The 20,074-nt window shown below is 38.3% G+C and overlaps 1 protein-coding gene across 2 annotated transcripts; it reads left to right on the top strand.

Annotated features, from left to right (window-relative positions):
* The first annotated feature begins 1,283 nt into the window (after positions 1–1,283).
* On the top strand, positions 1,284–14,870 carry LOC112679682 (protein gooseberry-like). Of its 2 annotated transcripts, none has more exons than XM_025549574.1 (7): positions 1,284–1,650; positions 1,883–2,196; positions 3,329–3,440; positions 8,342–8,513; positions 10,189–10,433; positions 12,159–12,429; positions 14,563–14,870. In XM_025549574.1, exons 1-7 carry the CDS (start codon positions 1,596–1,598, stop codon positions 14,696–14,698), a joined length of 1,305 nt encoding a protein of 434 aa, XP_025405359.1. In that variant the 5' UTR covers positions 1,284–1,595; the 3' UTR covers positions 14,699–14,870. The 2 variants fall into 2 exon arrangements, with proteins under 2 accessions (XP_025405359.1, XP_025405360.1); XM_025549575.1 differs by having other exon boundaries at positions 3,332–3,440.
* The last annotated feature ends 5,204 nt before the right edge of the window (positions 14,871–20,074 follow it).

The following is a 20,074-nucleotide window of genomic DNA, read 5'->3' on the forward strand; positions in this document are numbered from 1 at the left end:
TTAATTTTACAATTCATCAATAGAGTTAGGTACGCCACGTTTTGTTAATTCGATTTGATTTTTATCAATATCGTTACTGTTTTTTACGATTAAAAGTAAAACGTTATTACGTAGAAAATGAATAAGTATTCATATCGGCACATCATAAAAGTACACGTAATATTTAGAAAACATGTCGATGGCTATATAAATCGTGCAAGTCATTTATAATTTATAATTTAATTAGATATTTTTATTTTATCACCTATTCTAATACATGTAAATAGCTATTAGTGTTGATTGATAGTAATGAGTTATAATTTAACAACAATTAACATCAACAGGTCGCGATAAAATGATCAAATTCATAATAACCGCTATAAAACAAAACGATTTCCCAAAAACACCCAATCAGCGTACATGTACTGAACAACGCACGCACTATTGTAAGTTTCAAATACGTGCGTTTTTGTCGTCGAGTGTCACTAAAGATAGGATACAGTTATTTATTTTAACGCGCATTAAATATACGTGAAACAATCCACTGTATACTATAGTGTATTACGAACACGTGGAGATTTTTTGAGCACGCGCGTATTCTGCTTTGAGAAAGTTTCTTGTTCTTGAGTTATGTTTTATTTATTTATTTATTATTAATACGGACAAAAGTCCAATTTACAATATATTTGTATAGATAACAATCGTTTTTTTTCTTTTAATTTCGATTTATGGAAAACGTATTTTCCATTATATATAGTCTTTCTGTACTTCTTAAATACTATCCTGTGCACCGTCAACTTTTGCTTTTCAAACGGGAACATCATTTTTTTTTTTTTTTTTCTTAGGGGATTCTCGATGTAACGCAGTCAAAATTAGGCGGTACATTTAAGCTTATCAATTATCCGAAAAAGGCGCATAATCGAATAAAAATTCGAAAAAAAACGGGCGACGGCCAAAACCGGAAATCGCCAAAATCATGCGAACCACCCCGATCGCGTTACAATAACGAACAATGAAATGTGCGCGGATAACGACGGCCGATACTAGGGGACGGGGCGACAACGACGTTGCATTCGTCTGCACGCGTAAACATGCGCGCGTGCGTGAAAAGGATACGAAAAAAAGCGAAGGAAACGAATTTAGGAATATCACACGGACACGCCCAGTGCCGACGGGGCGGACCAACGGGAACGCACGGTACGACCGGTTTCCGCGTCCGTCGGACGGCGGGCGGGGTCGGTGCGCGCTCGGCCGGCCGTCTCCGCGCGGGGCGACGAGAGGAGGGTGTGGGAGAGCGATACCGCGATCCGATCGCCGTCGTCCGGTGACGGTAGTGTACGTTTTGCGGTCACCACGCGTGTTCCAAACCAGTGCAGTTACGTGTCGACGTCGCGTTCGTGCAGTGCTGTCCAGTTCAGACGAGCAGGAAATAAAAACGCGCAGCGCTCAGTTGTGTTCAGTAGTTTTTTTTTTTTTTATTTTTCTTCGACCTTTTTTTCGATTTTTAAATCGCGCGTTTCTTCTCTTTTCCTCCGCCGCATTGTTAATCGCTTGGGCGGCTATCGTGCACAGGCACACGCGCGCCGAGAGACAAACGTCCGAAAACACCTTACGCCATGGCAGTCTCCACGTTGAACATGACTCCTTACTTCACCGGATACCCGTTCCAAGGTATTTATACATTTTTTTTTTTTTTTTTGTTTTTTAATCACGTCCCCTGCTTGGATTTTCGTGTGGATATTTACGCGCGCGCGCCGATTCGACGTGCGTACCGTCCCCGTACACAGTCCGAGTGCACACCGCTGCAACGACTTCCTCGCGTTCGCATTGTATGCAATAAACACTAACAACAATAATTATAATAACACTGACCCGTTCCTCGTCTTTTTTGCGTGTGCCTTAGGCCAGGGCCGCATGAACCAGCTCGGCGGCGTGTTCATCAACGGACGCCCGTTGCCCAACCACATCCGTCTGAAGATCGTGGAAATGGCCGCGGCCGGGGTGCGCCCTTGCGTCATATCCCGTCAGCTCCGGGTGTCTCACGGCTGCGTGTCCAAGATCCTCAACCGGTACCAGGAGACCGGAAGCATCCGGCCAGGCGTGATTGGTGGTAGCAAGCCCAGAGTGGCCACGCCGGACGTGGAGAGACGCATCGAAGAATACAAAAAGGCCAACCCGGCCATGTTCAGCTGGGAAATCCGCGACAAGCTGGTCAAGGTGCGTTTACATTAATATTTACTATAATATGCTCGTACGTGTAATATATGTGTTCGAAATATCGACAAAAACATCGTTCTTTGATTTCCAAAACGACCCCGCATTGCATTTAAAGTATTATCCATCGTGTTATTCCTCGAATTTTTTGAATTATACGCGAAACTTGCGATCTCTATACCCATAACTATTTTCAATATTACTCTACAGATAGTTATGTTAGTCGTTGAAGTCTCCGTCAACAAATTAGACTGTTTATAATCTATTTGCACGTTATTTTATTAATACATAATATAATATTATCTGTATGGAATTCAAATTATTATAAAAGTAATGTTCAAATTTAAATTAAAATAATACAAACTTTAAAGTTCGTTTGATATCAATCCGTTAATTTACAAATACTTGGTGCCTTGGTCATAACGACAATTATTAAACGTGTACCGAACTTGTATACATCTGTGTCATTACATATTACATGTAATATGGTTGAATGTCCAGCAATCATGTCATTACATCAATAATATATATTTAATTATTACGGCGTTTAAGTATTTAAATGATAAAAAAATAGCAAGTATGCAAAGTAAAATTTAATGATAAGCGATAGTCCAATATTTCAACTACCTTTTTATAGATGAAATATTTATTTTAAATGACTTGAAAATTGTTAAATAGAACATTCTTATACATAAATGACACAATAGCCCGACTATTATATGAATTCTTTCGTAAACCCATTAAAGTCTATTCATAACTTGAATATAATAGGATCAACTTTAACTAGCTTTCACTCGGCATTGTAAATTGTACTTAAAAAATGCATACTGTTATTAATATCTTTAATAACTCTTCTTATAAGTAGATTGCAAGGCCTCTAAAAAGGTAACCAAATAGTATGTGTAAAGTATTTTCGGTACATTGAACATAAACTATTTATGTTTTTAAGATTCATTTTTACTAACCAATATATATATATATATATATAAAGAGTTTATTAAATCTTCAGAAATTACACTTTATAGTTTCATAATGTTTTATTTGAAACTTATTATAATACGCCAAATACATTGTAGTTAATAAAATTACTAGTTTTTAGGCGTACTAAAAATGTATATTTTTGTGATTATCCCAGCAGGATGGTATTTGCGATAAAAACTCAGCTCCATCCATCAGTTCCATCAGTCGATTATTGCGCGGCGGTAGAAGGGACGAGCTGAAAAACCATTCTATTGACGGGATCTTGGGTAAGTTCCAAACAATATATTATGTAATATTCTATGCGCGTACATTTTTTGTACGAAATATATATACGAGTATTATAACCCTGTGAATACAAAACAAACGCGCCGAGTACCTGTGAATATGACGAATGTAAATAACGGGTCTTAACGGGAAAAAACTCCCGTAATGTCCACCCCCGCCGATTATGTTATATCTTAACTCTTAACTTGCCTTGTACGTGTTATATACGATTATACTTAGGCTACTTGGTGGCTACCGATGAGAGTACCGTTAGCCGAAAGGATAAAGCATTGTCGATGGTCGACCACAAAAAAAAAAAAAAAGGAGAGAAAAAAGGGGACGAAGGAACGGTAGTATGTATAGCGTTTATTATATATATACATATATATTGGTGCATATTATGTAGAAAGACGTAATATATGAATAGAAAGGCGTGTCCGTGTGAAGTGTGTGAGAACCGCGCGGCGGCGACCACCAAGGGTTTGCTACCACAGGGGTTTTGGTTAACACTTTTTCTACAAAAAAAAGAAAGAAAAAAAAATCCACAACCGGACAATTTATCACCTCGACGATCATGGGGTGGTCGAACACGACCGTTTACGACCATACAAGACACCGGCCGCCTCCGCTACTATATACGAATTTATGTACATATATATATTTATATGTGTGCATATGTATATAAATGTGCATGTATATTTATACGTATGTAATTATATTATTCAGATGTTTTCGTATGTTCGGTGTGTATTTGAGTTTTTTCTCAAATACGGTGTTAATATATTATTATGTTATACATCGAATTCGTCTAATAACAATAATAATAATAATAATACACCGACTGCAGTTGTATAATTATGTAATGAGAATCGAACGACTCAAGTTTTTCGGTAAACGTGACGTTCGTAATTTTTGTTTTTTATACGGACATCGGCAGCTTCAGAAGAACCCGTCTCCACGGGGTGTCCCTAATGTAAAAGGCTTGCCGACACGTAAAACCCGTTTAATTCGCCGTAATTTAAAAATGGATTTTTCTTCTTCAAAGCTGCTGGCCCGCACACCTTATTTTTTTCTTCCTAATTCTTTTTTTCCTCTCCCATCGGATTTAATGTCAACTCGCCAGCACACGAGTTATTAGCCCAGTTTAATCGCTACCCACCACCGCCACCGCCAAATACGTTTGTATTAAATAGAAATAATATATACGCACAGTGCCAAATGGATTGCGCCGCTGCATAGTACGTGTTTTTTTTGTTTGTAATTCAAATGCGCACGCGATACAATACTGTTATTTATTTTCTCTGGGACATAAGGTCCGAGCGATATAAAAAAAAATATTTTACTTTTACCGCACTACGAACAAACGGCGTGTCCTACGCTTCAGTGTTTTATACTGAAAAATCTTTTCGTTATTTACATAAGGGAAAAGAAAATCCGTAAGATTATGCGAATATCATCTTATGCACTCCTATTATAGTCGTAAATAAATAAATACGCACTTCTATACAAACGCACAAATATACCGTAAATAGGATATTACTTTTTTTTTATATTCGTACAACGATCTTATTATTGAATCACGATTTCTAATTTCAATTTATTTTGCGTATCGTAAAAAATTGTTATCGAACTTGATCCGCGTTATACTTTAGATTATAATCATTTTATATTAGACCCATGACTTTGAAACTGTTCTGAAAAAAAAAATAGAATTTTTCTTTCTACAAAACGTGTCAACAAATCACTATTGCCGCCTGAATTTACATCGATTATAATTTACGATGCTGATGGTAATCATATCACTGTAGTTATAAAACAGTCGAGATCGATTTATTAGTGATATCACTGAGCTATATGTATATATGCTGAACAATCATCTTAAACCGATCTTAAGACGATCGTAATTGCAGCAGATTGAATAAATTAATAACATTTATATAACGGAAACGTTTTGAACGCGATTTAAAGTATAAATTAAATTAAAAACTTACTGAATCGTCTTTTTATTGTAGCGATATAATATTATGCGTAATGAATTAAATGTTCGGACGACACAATATTAATACGTATATAAAGTGGTTATGTGATTTTGTCAAGTCGATTAGGTCGTAATGTTATATGGTACTCTGCTGTCGGTATTGCAGCACGCGGTAGTAGGTAGGATATTCTACAAGTTCGAGTAGGTTAGCACGATTATCACTATATCATTTTCATTAACATTTAAATCATAATATAATCAATTATATTTTCCTTTGGGTCCGATCTCGTGAATTGCGAAAACTATACCGGATTTCTACAATATTTAGTTCGCAGAGGTAAATATAAATGTAAATTAACGATTTTTTCTTATTTCATTAACAGTCTGCTGCCAGTCAGTAATACGTTATTAGTCCGTTCAACTATTACAATTAAACGTGGTAGTTATAAGTGTATACCTTTGTTAGAGATTTATGTACTTATATATTTATTTATTTCGTCTTAAGTGATAATGTTTGTCCGCTGTAATAATAAAAAACTTGATTATAAAATAACATAATCATTTGTGATACTATGGAAAAAGTGATACCATTCAAGTGCTACAGAAGTATAACTATGTTTCGATCATCATTGTGGTTTAAAGTACTATGAACGATGGATACATATTATAAATCGAGGCTCATGGTTACTTATTAACAGAAATTTATTCGGATGAATTAATTCATAAATAATGTATTTACGTTGGGAAAAAATCGCTTTGGTATTGGGTTTGCTAACAACTCGTCAAGACTTTAAATTCGACGTACAATCACCAGACGACGTCATAACATTAGAATATCGCAAGCCGATGATATTGTCGTGCCGAGGTTTGCTTTTAATACCGTCACCGGTCGTTGTCGCGCGCGATATAGTTATTTAAATTATCCGTACACGTAGATCCGTATCAATAAATAATTTGCTCGCTTGTGCGTTATGAATATTTATAATTAACTAATCGCACACACATATCGACGACCTTATCTCGGCCGCGCGTGGGCGACGACGTGTACGAGTTCTCGGAATAAAAGTACAATATTGTTTTCTCCGCTCGCTGTTTTGACCCGTCGGAGTTGCCCACGTCGCTTCGGTATATTATTGTGACTAACTGTTTTTGGAGCGGTGCCGCACGCGCAAGTCGCAATCGATTCGCGATTTGAAAATGTAAATTAAAATAAAAATAAAACAACAGAAACGCTTAAATTTCTCGCGTTTAGGAGATGGTACTCGTATACTTCTATAGTCCACGTCACACGACGTCCTATATCGTCCGATAACAATACGTTATAATTAAGGCCCGGATGTTGATGACTTTTGCATATTATTTTTTTTCGGAACGTCATAGGCGGTACTTATCTAGTTTAAAATGTGTTTCAACAACCGACGAATCAACATGACTGATTTCTATTTTACATTTTTTTTGAATTTCTTTGTTTTTCGTTTTATGTAATGTTTTCTGACTTTTCAAGTAATTTTTTTTTTATTTAAAACCAGTTTCGATAGTCATACTTAAGTCAAAATACGTATACTCATAAATCGTAATATTATTGATTTAAAAATCAACGAATCATTTTGCGATAGTTTTTTTTTTAAGTGTCCGTGTCATTAGCATACCGTTTTTTAGGAAATTTTTCTAAAAATCTTTTTAGAACATGAAAATCCTGGCCCTTGCAAATTATAATAGTTTAAAACACGCGTGCACGGTTTGCACGCACGCATTTAGTATCCGAGCTGATCGGCGTACTGTCTCGTAGACATGCGTAGGATAAACGCGCATTGTACGTAAACGATAGGTTTCGGGCCGCCCAACACTAGGCGGTATCGTCTCTAATAACAGATCCGGTGGTCGAGTGTTTTTCCCTTTTTCTTTTACTAGTGCTCATAATATTTTAACGTCGGGTACGTGCATGCGTTTGCGCGCATATCCGACATCGGTTATTACGTAAATCGTTTCTGTAGATAAGAGCTGCGGACGGACGGGAAACACGCGGAACCGGACTCTCGCGCGGCGTCGGGCGCAATCGCTCGGGAACGGGCGTAGGATACGTTATTTTTACTTTAAACGTTATTTTTTTATTTGTTATATTTACCAAGAGTGTACCGCACTGAACGCGTACACGAACGTATTGGGACCGTTTCGCGCCCGAAGCGCGTTCAGACGATGTTAAACGATTTCCATCGGGAGATCGCGCGCGCTAGCGACCGTTTGAAATGCGTACATCGGTAACGATAATCACGATTATTATTATTGTTGTTACGATATGCACTGCTGGCGACGGCCGCGCGCGCGTGATTGAAAGCGCAGTATTTGTTAACGCTGACAAATAACGAGACGTGAAATCAATCAACGCGCATTTGCATACTATTACACTGCAGGATACACACAAACACACACAACAAACGTCTGTACCCGTCCGCGAGTCCAAGTCGTATATTATACGCGCGTGTAAACACACGAAAACATATACGTGTGTTTGTGTGTGTGTGTATAACCGTAAGAGTAAACCTATCGCACGCTACATATAGCGGTAGTGTATAGAGAGAGTACGGCGGGATCATATTATGTGGTCGTTTTAGGATTGATGGCGATATTTCGTGTATAATTTGTAAACCGTGTTCCGGTGTATAATACCTATATATCGTGTCCTGTCAGTGATCGCAGCTATACAGTCTCCGGAGATCGGTAACCGCGATGTTTTACGTGTACTATAACAAAATCGGTTACCGTTAAACACGATGCGCGCGTTATCCCAAAGCCCATGATCATGGCACCGCGTCTATCGCTTTGCTCCTGTCCGTTGTTTAGCCGCAGAACGAACACGTTCAGTTTGTTCTTCACGCATTTTTATTGCGTTTTAATTTATTCCACGTTCTGTTTTTCCGTCCAAAGGTCCGAGCAGCGCCGACGATTCGGACACGGAATCGGAACCGGGATTCCACCTGAAACGCAAACAGCGTCGGAGCAGAACCACGTTTACGGGCGAACAGCTGGAGGACTTGGAGCGAGCATTCCACAAGTCCCAGTACCCAGACGTGTACACCCGAGAAGAGTTGGCTCAAAAGTAAGCACATTATTGTAATTATATTATATAAGTAAGTGAACGCGCACGCGTAGTCTTATTAATATTTACTATGAAATGCATTGCTACGCACTCGATGTAAGTAGGTACATGACGTTATGATCGATAACTAAAATATCAATAAACGTTAGTTATTAATATTTATTAATATTTTGCAAACGAACTTTAAATGTACCGAACGCGGTGGTGGCACGTAACTCGAGTGAGCCGCCTATCGACGCGAGGTGAAAGCGAACTAGCTTCTATCCCATGGCCGGTCGAGTACGCGCGGTGAGGACGTTCGAGGGAAAAGTCACAAGGGTCACGGGCGTGAGTGCGAGGTCTTTCCAGGGTTTTCGTGAAAATTAAACAATTCCGCAGAAACGTGTACCTCTCGTAGTAGCTTGTTTTCATGATATTTTTCTCTTCTCTTGTGTTACCGATTTCCTACGGTCCGTCCAACTCATTATAATAAATTGTACACGTGCACACGCGGGACGAATAGGTCAGCTACGTATACGGTTATTGACTTTTACGTGCACTTACAATACGTTTCCATCGTCTTTGCCCCTCTACCGACTACCCGAGTGATGTGAACGGCCGTCTAAATCTTCAAAAGATACGTTACAAATTACAAGTTACAAGTATATGTCCTTTCTATCACACGCGTACACCGTGTGTCGTGGTTCGTACGTAAGGTACACGTACGTATATATGTAAATTCGCATGCACGACTATTTTAAATGTCCAACGCTTTGAAGATTGCAACGTAATGCAATACAAAATATTGGACGGGTATGTGATATAATTATTAATGTTTAATTTTTTTTATAAATGTCTATTAAACACGTCGCCGTAAAACGTGAATTAATCACCGTTAATCATTGATCGTGGTTCTGCAAATCGATATCATTATCATATACGTTGCTACTACTGAGTTGTAGCAAATTACATCGCAATAAGACGGTTTCGCGACAGGTATTTAAAATTATCATCGATAACGGCGTTCTCGATATAATGAGTTTCGAATTCAATATCCATTCAATCGAACGCGCAATAAAACCTAACGATTCGCCGATACGCGCGCGACGGTGATGCGGTTCGGTCGTGAAAGAAACACGCTTCGTGGTGTACATCATATCCGCGGTGCATTACGTGGAGTTTGAGTTGGGATTAAAAACGTATAATTATCTATTAGTACATCGTTGTTCGAAAGAAAGTCGGTCTATGATTAGGAGCTGGTTCCCGCAGCGTTTTAATTCCGATCGAGACGTATAGAAACGTTTGATCGGTTTTTCGCACGCGGTACATTCGACACCACATATTTATAGTTAAGCATTGATACGAAAATGTGTGGTACTGGTATAGTATAATAAATCGAATGCTTCTCGGGGTCGATTTAATAACATATTGTTATAGTGAAATTTTCCGCGATGAAAGGTGTGTGGGTTTTTTGCTTCCTAGTTCGGAGGGGAACGCTCACCAAAAAAAAAATAGCGAATTTAACACGAATAACGTAGAGGCTTTTGTGATCTTATTTCGATACGTGTCACGCTTTTCGAAAGTTTCTTTGGAAACAATCGGCTTTTTTAAACTTCTATGATGCGTCGTATTGTAGTCGTTACTCGTATACGTCAAAGACATCGAATAACCGTGTGTTGCGTTGATCTCATTCCAGGACGAAACTGACGGAAGCTCGCGTGCAAGTGTGGTTCAGCAACCGTCGGGCACGCCTCCGGAAGCAGATGGGCACGCACCAGCACATGAACGCAGCGGCCGCGGCTTTCAACCCGGCCGCCGTCGTCAGTCTGTCGGCCGGCTCCTTTCAGCCGGCTCAGAGTGGCCAGCACGGAAACCATGGCCAATACGGTGGCCACGAGCACCATACCGCAGCGGCCGCGTCCAACTTCAACTCGCCCCAAGGTAAGCCTACGCGATCCGTTTTCTCGTCAAAAAAAAAACCACCCCAACCCTGTGGCTCGTTGCACCCAGACCCGGCTCAAGCGGTAGGCGACATAGGCCCACGCCTAGGGGAGTATTTACAATTTTTATATTGTAAATAATTAAAAAAAAAAAATATTAAGATTTCTATAGGACTTACTACTACTACTCCAACTACTACTATAGTACTTACTTATTTCAAATTATATGTGTTAAAAAATAAGACTATGATTTGTTTTATTTTATTTAAATGGTACACTTAACTACAAATCAATTGTTAACTTTACATAAATAAATATAATCAATTCGGAATTAAGTATATTTTAGTATTGCTTATGTAAAAAAAAAAAAATATATATTTGATTTAATTGTCACAAATAAGGGGTGGCAAAACTTAATTTTGCCTAGGTGTGATTAAACATTTGTGCCGGGCCTGGTTGTATTGAAGTGTGTTGGAATACTACAAGGGAGGAGTGAGACAAAAAGTCAAATTTTAAATATCAATTCGGAGCGTCCAGTTATGTTGTACTTTTTCTGTGACCTCCGTCAGATGGAAATTCTCACCGCCCATGGTGTGCGACATTTTGTGTGATCTGATTTTGGGTCGCGAACAATTTAAAGCTTGACGTTGCCAAACGGATCAGTGGTATAAAATCGGGAGATGGCGTTCAGTATAATACTATCAAAACATTTCAATCGTGATGATAATGTTTCTTAATATTATCCTATAGCGATTGTTTTTTTTTCTTTTTTTAATCGATTCTTATAACGTTTTCAAACCATAATATTACTTATTTCTGAACGGAAATTAATTTAACACAATAAATACAACGGCGCAGGTACAAGAAAACATGTAACCCTTTTCCCACCCCCCTCCCCTCGACGACCTAATGAACGCCCATGTGCACACACGCGCACTTGTACACAAATATATGTATGTACATATAATACTGTAGACACCGAGCACACGTATTCACATATGTGTATAATATACGCGAGCGGCTATCACGGAAATTATACGGTACGCGACGATTAATACACACACCGGTAATGTTTTAATGGATACTCTTTGAAGTTTGACCGTAATTTCGAGACGTGTACCGCCGCGCGGCGTCGCAGTGTAATAACCGTGTACGGGCGAACAAGACGGCGACGGAGAGGAGTGCGCGTACGAGAGAGAAATACTGTACAGTACTATGTGCATGTTCTCGTACAGAACGCGAACGGGGCCGGAAATTATACAAACCGTCCGGGCACGTACTCGGGCAATAATATTCGTGCGCGCGATTTTTTTTTCCCTCGTGATTCCACACAACGGAACGGAACGTTTTCCATCTCGACGACGTTTAGTGTATTGTGTAGTACACACTGTGCGAGTATTACGATGGAAATATTGTTTATCTATCGCGCGCGTGATCATTATCAATCGCAAACACTCGTGGTTACGATGGTATAATGCGTCGTGTACCGCGGAGTGATTGCAATGATATTGATCTACGTGGATCGTATGGAAATAAAGGAGTGTCGCACAGGGCGCAAGGGTCTCGAGGGTCGCTCCAGATGCCTATTTTACCCGTCACCCCGCCGGAAGTCTATGTCCGACCGTTCCCGTTGACCGTAAATCCCTCCCCGTTTTGCATATTTTTCACACTTTTGATTTTCATTCGTATATTTTATTACATTTGTTTCCCCTTTTCTCCCTTCTAGGAACTTCCCACGGCACGTGGCATGCCACCGGAGGGTACTACCCCACGACGACTTGCAATTATGGAGCCGGTGGCAGTGGCATTAGTGGCGGAACGTCTGTCGACGCCATGTACCACCATCACCACTCGCACCACCAGACCAACGTTGCTGCTTCATATTCGCCGCAAGAATCCGCCGCCGCAGCCGCTGTCAACGACCATCATTCGCTGGGATGGAACAAGGCCCACAAAGACGTCACCACCGCTGCCACCTGGAACCCGGATAATTACTCGTGAGTATTTACTTAATACTACATATCGTACAGTATAATTTTTAAGTAAATGCCGACTCGTTAGTAGGCTTTTTTAAGTAATCCGTCCGACGTATGCATCAGCTGGTACAGATGTATATATCACACTACGCCTTATACCGAAGAACCTTAAGTGTGGGGGAAGCTTAGAGATGACGAAACTCTCACTGGTTTTATTATCTGTTTATTATTTTTACGAGTATTCCTTTATTTTTTTTTTTTTCTGTTTGATTTCAACGTTAGCTCGTACTTTTAAATTATGACGCGAAAAGTGTTTTAGAAATCATCGACAAATTGCATGTAACAAAAGTACATAAACTTAAAAATTATTATTTTTTATAGAATATTAAAGGATTAACCAGATTAACTATGTAGACTCAACATTATTCACTTGACTCACAATTATTTTTGGATCAATTTCGACCAATGATTAGATGATGGAACTATTTTCTTGCATTAGTATATAATATATAACTATATTATAGTCAAAGATGGACAAGTTAATGAAAATAATTAACTTGACTTAAGTTAAGTTAAGAGGACACAGGATCGATAAGTTAAAAGTTAATAAGGAAAAAAATATTAGCTTACCTCTATTTAATCTATTTTTTTAATTAAAATGTAGTTCATATAAAAAGTGACTTCGTTCTTTTGAAAGATCTAATTTCTTAAATTATAATAAACAATTTTATTGAATTTTTTATCATAGTATACAACTGTGGCACCGAAGTGTTTGAAAAAATACTATGATATTGTTCAATCAAGGGGTTACTCACTACTGTATTTATTTATCTTTATTGTTAAAATTCTTTATACATAACATTCTATATCCAAGGCATGAACCCAATACTCAAAGGTGGGCTCCTAACGTACAAATTCTATTATGACATCTGATTTACAGTATTTTAAACAGCGAGTATTTTACTTTACATGATTATTTAATTTTTACATTAATATTTACGTATAAACGAGAAATTTCGAACATTTTTAACTTGATAGATCGTTTTTAAATCAACTGTGAAGAGCTATGTTATTTATACTGCCAATTAAACTAGTTAAATTACAAAAATTAACTTTTTAACTAGTTGACACCCACCTTTGATGAATGTTGAACAAAAGTGTTAGGAAATTATGTTATACCTCCGTTACTGCGTTATCAAACTTTCATAAAACGGTTTTTTAATTAGATTACCGGTAATTTGTTTCGTTTTTATTTTTATTGTTATTATTATTCGTCTCGTCCGCCGCCGTCACCGCCACTGCGTGTGTGAGTAATGGCTAGAAATTAATATGATGGTTTGCCGGAGAAATTACGGCGGCCGCAGCATGTGAAATGGATTAAAGCCGATAAATCAAGATAATGAAATTTTTTCCTACTTACCTCTGGTTCTCGTACGCGCGCGCACATCGCACGGCACACGTGCGGTACAATGTATAAAAACGAAATAAAATATTATTTTTCCTCATTTCGATAGGTCAGTTGAAAAGCACTTGTCATTAGATCCCGTCGTACATTACCACCCATGCAGCTATAAGGCTCGGAGTCTCGCGGGTAACCGGTGACTTTTACAAATCGACTAAATGTACATATATATATAATATGTATATATGCTCGCGCTGTATATAATGACCACCGCGTACGTTCATTAGAATCGAAAAAAAAAAAAAAATATAAAATAAAAAACGTTTCTTCAGAAGCCCTCCGGTTCGCATTCATTATGTACCGCAGTGCACAGCTCGTCGTTATCCGAGGCTTGGTTACGCGGTGGACGGAGAAAGAAAAAACCGCGTTTTCTACAAACACCCGAACGGTTTTTCGTCCGCGCAAGTGCACCTAATACGAATATTGTTACGGTTCTTGTGAAACTATTATCGATATCCTTCCGACCCGCGATACGGTCCGCAACGAATCGTCGACGGTGTCGCTACAGCGTTTCTTATAAATGCGATCGCGAACGATTGCCGACGGGGTGACCTTTTACCGTATGCGCTAATAACGCGCGCGCGCGGAAACATTGACACGTCGCGCGGTGCATTATTTATTCTACACGTTTTAACGTGGACTGCGGACAGTTCTAGATATCAGGCGTGTAATTTCGGATATATTTTTCACAGATTCTTCGCCGGAGGCAACACCATATACGGCTCTGGTTCCAATTTGGCCCCGCACTCGGCCAGCGAAGCCAAGTCGGGTTATCCGTACTTCGGGCAACTGTCTCAAATGGATGCGATGTGCGGCAGGGTGCATTAGCAGCAGCAGCAGCAGCAGCAGCAGAAACAGGTGCGACCTCTGCGGGGCACGTCTACATCGTACTAAGGAAACGCGTATCTTTCTACTCCTCCTCCTCCTCCTCTTCTTCTTCTTGCTGTACTATTTCTCGCGCGTGGTTTCGCGGCAATACTACGGAGAAAAAAAAAAAAAAGAATTACACTCGCTTTCGATTGCGTTAGACATAAATTGTGTACATATATAAGTGTAATAAATGTATTAAACTATTATTATTATTATTATTATTATTATTATTATAATTACGATCATTGTTGCGAATGATTATTAGCGTTTTTTTTTAGGAATATCACCCGAATTTAATTGTACGTAATTGTATTCCGTGCGCACGTTCCAACCGTACCGCGACGAGCGCTCGTGTTGTTGCGCTGGACGTGTTCCGGCGACCTGTTGCACACAGTTTCCGCACGAAACGTGCGCACAGCACGAAACGCGTGTTGTATTCTAATGGAACTGCGGGGAAAAAAAAAATGTACATCATCTACACCCGTATTATTGTAAAATATGATATTATGTGTTATTATTATTGTATTAATAAAACCGTCGATACGTCGTTACATGATAGTGTAATATTTTCGTCAAGCGTTCATTATTGTTCTCGTCCCGTCGTCGAAACGGTTCGTATTGTGCGCGCGGCACTGACCGCTCGCGCACATCGCACGCTATTATACCGGCATTGTACCCACCGGGTACGTATAGTCTTGTGAAACCGAGCGGATATCGTACGGTGTACCCACATAAATACACTCTTGCGGTGCACAATGGACCGTTTGTTGAAAAGGTTTCTGCACGAGCCAAACGTCGCGCGTTGGTACACGTTTTCGAATCCGACGCGAAAAGAAAAATTACCCGTCCGCGGCCGATTTAAACGACGTGCGATCCGGACGGGTCGACAGTGACTGCGGTTCCAACGCGATCGTAACGACACGGCCCGTGTTCGGATCGTTTAATCTTCCGCGTCGGCAAGCTTTTCGTAAAAAAGAGCTATAATAATTTCTACGAAATGAGCCTACGTCACAGATGAGACATTTTGGCTGTCCCACGATATTTTGAGCAAATGAAAAAGTATCTCATTTCTCCCACTCATTTCTGAATCCTCTATTTCCCTGTTCAATTTTACGCTTATGTCTATAGACATCGCGTTCGCAATACTGTTGTGTTTTTATAATACGGTGAAAAGTTTAAAGAAATGAATAATAATTATTTAGGGGTCATTACCCTTATAGATAAAATATCATCGTTAGGTTAGGTTAGAAATATTATCACTTTAATCAAAGGCCAAATAATATCATTTTTCGTATTGCACACTTAAGGATTTTGTCGGAATTAGTGTCGACAATTGACTTACAAGACCTAATTGATACATTCGCTAACCTCAAAAGTCGAACGAAAATTATTTAATATTTGACTATTGTATTAAATTTAAAATAATAAAGAATAATTTAATTAACAATATATTTCTATATGTATTTTGTTTTAAAAAAAAGTTTAAAATGAAACGGCGGCAAATTGCTTAATCCGCCACTGTCTTTTACGGGTCTCGATATTGATAGATTTTCCAAAGAATCATAGATTGCATATTAAGGAGCCGCAGGTTCTCAACCTCTGACGTAGATATTACCGTATTACGTTGTACGGTCGTTGTACCCGAATCTTATCGTGATCCCTCACATCCTGGTAGCGTTCTTGCAGGTTCCGGGAGAGAGACGGCGGTTCTCTCTTCCCAGAGATTGTTTTCGCCTAACTAAAGATGTACGCGTGTGCCTCGGGAAGGTTCACTGACCACTCACAGGGGTAGTCGGACGCGTTCCAGGGCCGTTCCCGGTGAAGTACCTCGTGTACGTTGTGACGTACATTTTCTACGGAATATTATTCTATATCTCTCGTTACGTAACATAAGTGCATTAACGCGATTGAAAACAAAACGACAACGCTTTGTCATGAAGGGAAACCATCCACTGTCTACACGTGCGAATTATATTGTTGTTGCAATACCAACAGCAAAACATTCTCGTTGAAATACACAAACATTTTAATAATAGAAGTATGTAATTACTTTAAATACAACGTTTAAATAATCGTTACTTATAATGTGAAAATTAGGAAAAATTATATTTAATAATATATAAAAATAAAAAATACATGTAATAAAAAATAAATTAAAATTAAAACCTAGTACACGGATAATACGCGTAAATTAATATATAAATAAATAAAAAGTTAATGTAAGTATAAAAACATAAATAAATAAATGCTTAACTTGGAGTATTATAAAATTTGTAAAGTACGAACGATTTCAAATTAAAAATCCGTCGTCAGGTGTGTACAAAGTCGATAAAATCATGACTCTCAGGTTGAGGCCCTCCACACACTGCGATTAAAATGCAACATGCGAGATTAAAGCGATTTGTGCGATTTGAGGTCCACCAACCCGAAACAATATTCAAAGGATCGTAAAATGTCAATCGCATGAATTGTTTCGATACTAGTTTAAAAATTTTCGAGCTAGGTGTTAATGTTATGTGATATTGGTACAAAAGAATACAAAATGAATAAATAAATAAAATTAAGTATTGGGTTCATCCTTATATTGTAAAAAATATCATTATACCGACCTTTGTAGCGGTAACAGGCTTTGTTCATCAAATCCTTCTTGTAACACTCGGGATAATGAGATAATTACATAAAAAAGATGGGTGTTTTTTAACCGAATCAACGGATTTTAAATCGAACGCCGTTGTTGTAAATCAAAATGTCAAATGAAAAAATTCGCGCGATACGATTGCTAGGCGATTATCATTGCCGGTGGTGCACGTGTCGCAATCGCAATCGCGTAGCCAGTAGATCCCCGTATACTTTGCTAAGAAATCGCGCGTAACAAAAATCGAGTCGCGTATAAATCGCATAGTAGCTTAAGCGTTTATCTTTATACGTCTATATATATAAAAATGGAGCCAAAAATGTATAACATTTTATCAATTGAGAACGATTGGGCTGATTGGATTCAAATTTTTTTCAATTGTTCGTAATTGCCAGGAGAAGGTTTTTACGAAAAAAAATTTGGAAAAGTGTTATTGTTTAATAAATCGCAGTTTAATTTAATAATTTTTGACCCGGTCGATAACTGCGCAATTGAAAATAAATTATTAAATGAAACTATTAAAAAACTAACCTAACCCTAACCTATTGCATAAATATTAAACAACAAGATTTCGCAACAGGTGCCAAAACAAACAAGAATGTTAGTTTAAAGGATTATTATGCATATCGGTTGATTATTAGACGCGATCAGGACAACGTTATTCTACGATGTCGTAAGTTTTGTCAGCAATTCATGGTCGACATGTATGTAAAGATAGAGAGCGAACAATTACGATACTTGCGATTCAATCAAAAAAAGATTCTCAAAACTATTGTTAGATATCGGTGATGGGAAAGTTACTACAGATGAAATGGGATGCATACTATTACCAACCGATTTCTGCACAATCATTGATTCGCAAGATGCTCTCATTGACCAGATATTTCCCAATGTACACAGAAAAAACACAAATCATGAGTGGCCGGCAGAAAGAGCAATTTTAGCAACAAAAAATGTGGACGTCAACGAATTGAATCTTAAGATACAACATTTGTTACTAGGAGACTTGGTGTCATACAAATCTATTGATACAGTTTGCGATGCTATTGAAGCTGTAAATTATCCAACAGAGTTTTTAAACTCATTGGATTTATCAGGCAAGCCACCGCATAATTTACAATTGAAGATTGGATCTCCGGTTATTTTGCTTTATAATTTGAACCCATCACGGTTGTGCAACGGCACGCGATTAACTATTAAAAATTAATGAAAAATGTTATCGAAGCCATCGTTTTAAATGGCAAATTCCGTGGCGAAAATATATTATTACCGCGAATCCTTATTATACCTACAGATGTACCAATACAATTTAAACGCCTTCAATTTCCAATTGGATTGGCATTTGCAATGACTATCAATAAGTCTCAAGGCCAAACGATGTCTGTCTGTGGCTAAGATTTGAGCACATCATGTTTTTCACACTGACAATTATACATGGTGTGCTCTTGAACCATCCAGTTTGTTTGTTTTGTCGAAAGATGAGATAACAAAAAATATTGTACACTCTGTTGCATTAAGGGATTGATATTGTTTTTTACTAATATTGTCATAATTAGCGATATATATATAATTTTAAAGGATCAATTTTAATAGATTATTAAAAAAATAAATGTTTGATGTTTTCCCATTTTTATATTCCGTTTACAGCACTCCATACCTTTTCCACTTATCATATATACCATATCCTTACACACTTATATTAAATTAGTTATTTTTTTTCTAGCAAAATATTCTCTAGAAATAATTTATATGACAAAACATTGTGGGTTCATTTAGTTTATTTATATATAAATGTATTTGTGGCTGTCACCAAAATCGTAATCCCTGCGCAACACGACTCGACTGGAAACTGCCGAAACAACTAGCAGGTATATCCATCTTCGGGTAAAAGGTATGTATCGATGAGAAAACCACGTGTATCTACGTACAGGCATTCAAATCGAAACGCGTCCTGTCTCATGGGGACGTATGCACGCGGTACGGTTTTTTTCGGTTTACGTTTCGAACGGGTTGACGTCCGCATTGTCTTAATAACAATAACTAAGTTCGCCCTTTATATAACACATATGTTGTTATAATTCTGTTTGTGCGTTCTCTCGTCGTCGATTTCGTATATTGTTTTCAAAAACGTAATCGATTCCGGCCGTAACGACTCGTCGAAGTCGGTCCACCATCGCCAACACCCTTTGCGCGTGTCCCGGCCATCGTCGAGTGGTAATAATACAAACAACAATATACTGCACATAATATGTGTATGTGCGCGGGCGCGCGAGCAGACCAATACATATGTATATATATTATACGTATTACGTATTGTTGTTGTAAGCGAACGTTCGTTGTCACGTTGATGAATTTATGAGTTTATGGAAAAATGGAAAAAAATAATAATAATAACAAGCGTTCGTGGTGTAAGTAGCCTTTGTTGTGCGTGCGATGTTAATGCGGTCGGTGTGTTAGACAAAAAATACAAAATAAACCACATGCCGCTTTGTATTTCGTATATTAAAAAACGTATTTCTTTCTTATTTTATTTTTTTTTTCGTCCGCGAGCACAATGCAGACTGTTCGCCGTGTCACTCGAACACCCACAACGGCCGCGGTTTACGGGATTTACGAATGAAAGAGAAGAAAAATAAATTCCAATAGGGTGCCGCGTCAATTTAAAAAAAAAAAAAAAACCGAAAAATAAATCCTCTTCC

The sequence above is a fragment of the Sipha flava genome, unplaced genomic scaffold (genome assembly GCF_003268045.1).
Source record: "Sipha flava isolate LNK unplaced genomic scaffold, YSA_version1 166_pilon_pilon, whole genome shotgun sequence".
Classification (NCBI taxonomy): Eukaryota; Metazoa; Arthropoda; class Insecta; order Hemiptera; family Aphididae; genus Sipha; species Sipha flava.

Bases quoted from the DNA above. Each gene is read 5' to 3' on its own strand.
- LOC112679682 (XM_025549574.1), top strand. From the start codon at position 1,596: ATGGCAGTCTCCACGTTGAACATGACTCCTTACTTCACCGGATACCCG. The intron at 1,651-1,882 runs GTATTTATACAT...CGTGTGCCTTAG, and splicing joins CACCGGATACCCGTTCCAAG to GCCAGGGCCGCATGAACCAG. The intron at 2,197-3,328 runs GTGCGTTTACAT...TGATTATCCCAG, and splicing joins TCCGCGACAAGCTGGTCAAG to CAGGATGGTATTTGCGATAA.